Genomic DNA, 1,852 nt, shown 5'->3' with positions numbered 1-1,852 from the left:
AGCGGGTTACTATTGTCAATTAAAAGTGAGTAGCTTATTTGACCATTTTGATCAGAGTCTGCATCCGCTGCTGACAATCTTTTAATAACTGCTCCTATTGGACTGTTTTCTTTTATGAAGACGTTTACAGCGTCTTCTGGGAAATTGGGTTTGTTATCATTAACATCAGCGACGTGAACAAGAATGACGCCGGTGTTGGAGAGAGATGGATTCCCCTCATCTCTCACACTGATGCAAATATTATAGTGAGCCGCTGTTTCTCTGTCAAGCGCTCCATCAACAATTAAGGAATAGTAATTCTTATAATTTGCTTCTAATTTGAAAGGAACATTATTGGAAATTTCACAGTTAACCATTCCGTTCATCCCGCTGTCTTTATCATACACAGAAACAAGAGCAATCGCGGTGCCAATGGACGCATCTTCTCTCACTGTATTTAAAAGCGATGTCACTGTAATTTCAGGTGCGTTGTCATTCACGTCTAAAATTTCAATCAGTAATTTTGCATTTGAAGTGAGAGGAGAGTTTGCTCTATCACTGGCTTGCACTTGAATCTCAAACGCATTGTTCTCTTCAAAGTCTATGTTGTTTCTGTTCGTTATTGTGCCATTTTGTTCGTTTATAGTGAATAAGCTTGTTTGTTTACCTTGGTCTATTTCAATCAATGAATACAATATTTGGCCATTCTGTCCTGCATCTAAGTCCGTAGCATTTAGAGTAATTATTGGTGTTCCGATCTTAACGTTCTCATACACACTGGCTTTATAAAGTTTTTGACTGAAAACTGGAAAATTATCATTAACATCCAACACATTTACTATAATAGACATACTTCCTGAGTTAGCTGGTGTTCCTCCATCAATGGCAGTCAGCGTGAGTCGTATCACAGACTGCTTTTCTCTATCTAACATTTTCTGTAGGACTAGTTCGACAAACATAGTCTGTCCCTTATGCGTATTCAGAGAAAAATATTCATTTTGACTGAGCTTGTATGCATTAACAGAGTTCTTCCCTACATCTGAATCGTGAGCCCGTTTCAGCAGGAATTTAGCTCCTGCTGTTGTGCTTTCGGTAATATTAATCGTCTGCAACATGCTGGGAAATGATGGCGAGTTATCATTGACGTCTAAAACAACAACTTCAACACGGTACAGTTTCAGAGGGTTATTTATGACTGCTTCTACACCGAGTGAACACTTTGACTTATCACCACAGAGCTGCTCTCGGTCGATTCTTTCATTTACATAGAGAGCACCAGTCTTCACATTTACCTCGAAGTATTTTCTCTTAGATCCAGCAACAATCTGAAACATCCGCGTTTCCAGCTCTTGGACATTAATGCTCAGATCTTTGGCTATGTTTCCCAAAACAGTCCCGATGTTTGACTCCTCTGCAACGGTGTAAGTGAGCTGCCCAGATACAGCGTCCGAATAACAGTTCAGCAGCGTGAGCAAGAAATAAATCCATATCGAGCTCGGTCTATCCAATCGATGCATAATTCTAGACGTATGACAAAGCATACGGACAAATCAAGACAACATCCTGTAGTATGGTATAAAAAAGCACAAGATAGGGATCAGAAAGCAATTGTTCCGAATGGAAATGTCACCATGTTCGCAACAGACGACGACCGTCCTTTGTCTCGATAACTCTTTGTGAAAGAGCAAAGAGGAATCGTTCACTATATCTGGGAGGAGTCCTGAATCATTCCATAGAAATGCTACGGTCTGCACTGTCCTCTGCTGGAGCGTTACTGGAAAAGTCTACCCTTAAAAATCGGTGAATAAATAGCATTAAACGATATTCACCTATGCAATATTTTATTTATTTATTTATTTATTTATTTATTTAT

The 1,852-nt window shown here is 39.3% G+C and overlaps 1 protein-coding gene across 1 annotated transcript in view; it reads right to left on the bottom strand.

Moving 5' to 3' along the window:
• The window catches only part of LOC106956697 (protocadherin alpha-9-like), a 9,985-nt gene extending 8,145 nt beyond the window's left edge, over positions 1 to 1,840 (bottom strand). The window contains exon 1 of the mRNA XM_015047698.1: positions 4 to 1,840. Coding sequence (XP_014903184.1) covers positions 4 to 1,520 — 1,517 coding nt within the window. The 5' untranslated portion in view covers positions 1,521 to 1,840. The remainder of the gene's footprint in view (positions 1 to 3) is intronic.
• Positions 1,841 to 1,852: the final 12 nt, after the last annotated feature.

Source organism: Poecilia latipinna, unplaced genomic scaffold, assembly GCF_001443285.1.
Source record: "Poecilia latipinna isolate Pla-1442-1.1 unplaced genomic scaffold, P_latipinna-1.0 Scaffold840, whole genome shotgun sequence".
In the NCBI taxonomy this organism is placed as follows: Eukaryota; Metazoa; Chordata; class Actinopteri; order Cyprinodontiformes; family Poeciliidae; genus Poecilia; species Poecilia latipinna.
Note: the sequence above shows the minus strand (reverse complement) of the source record. Positions and strands in the feature narration are given on the sequence as shown.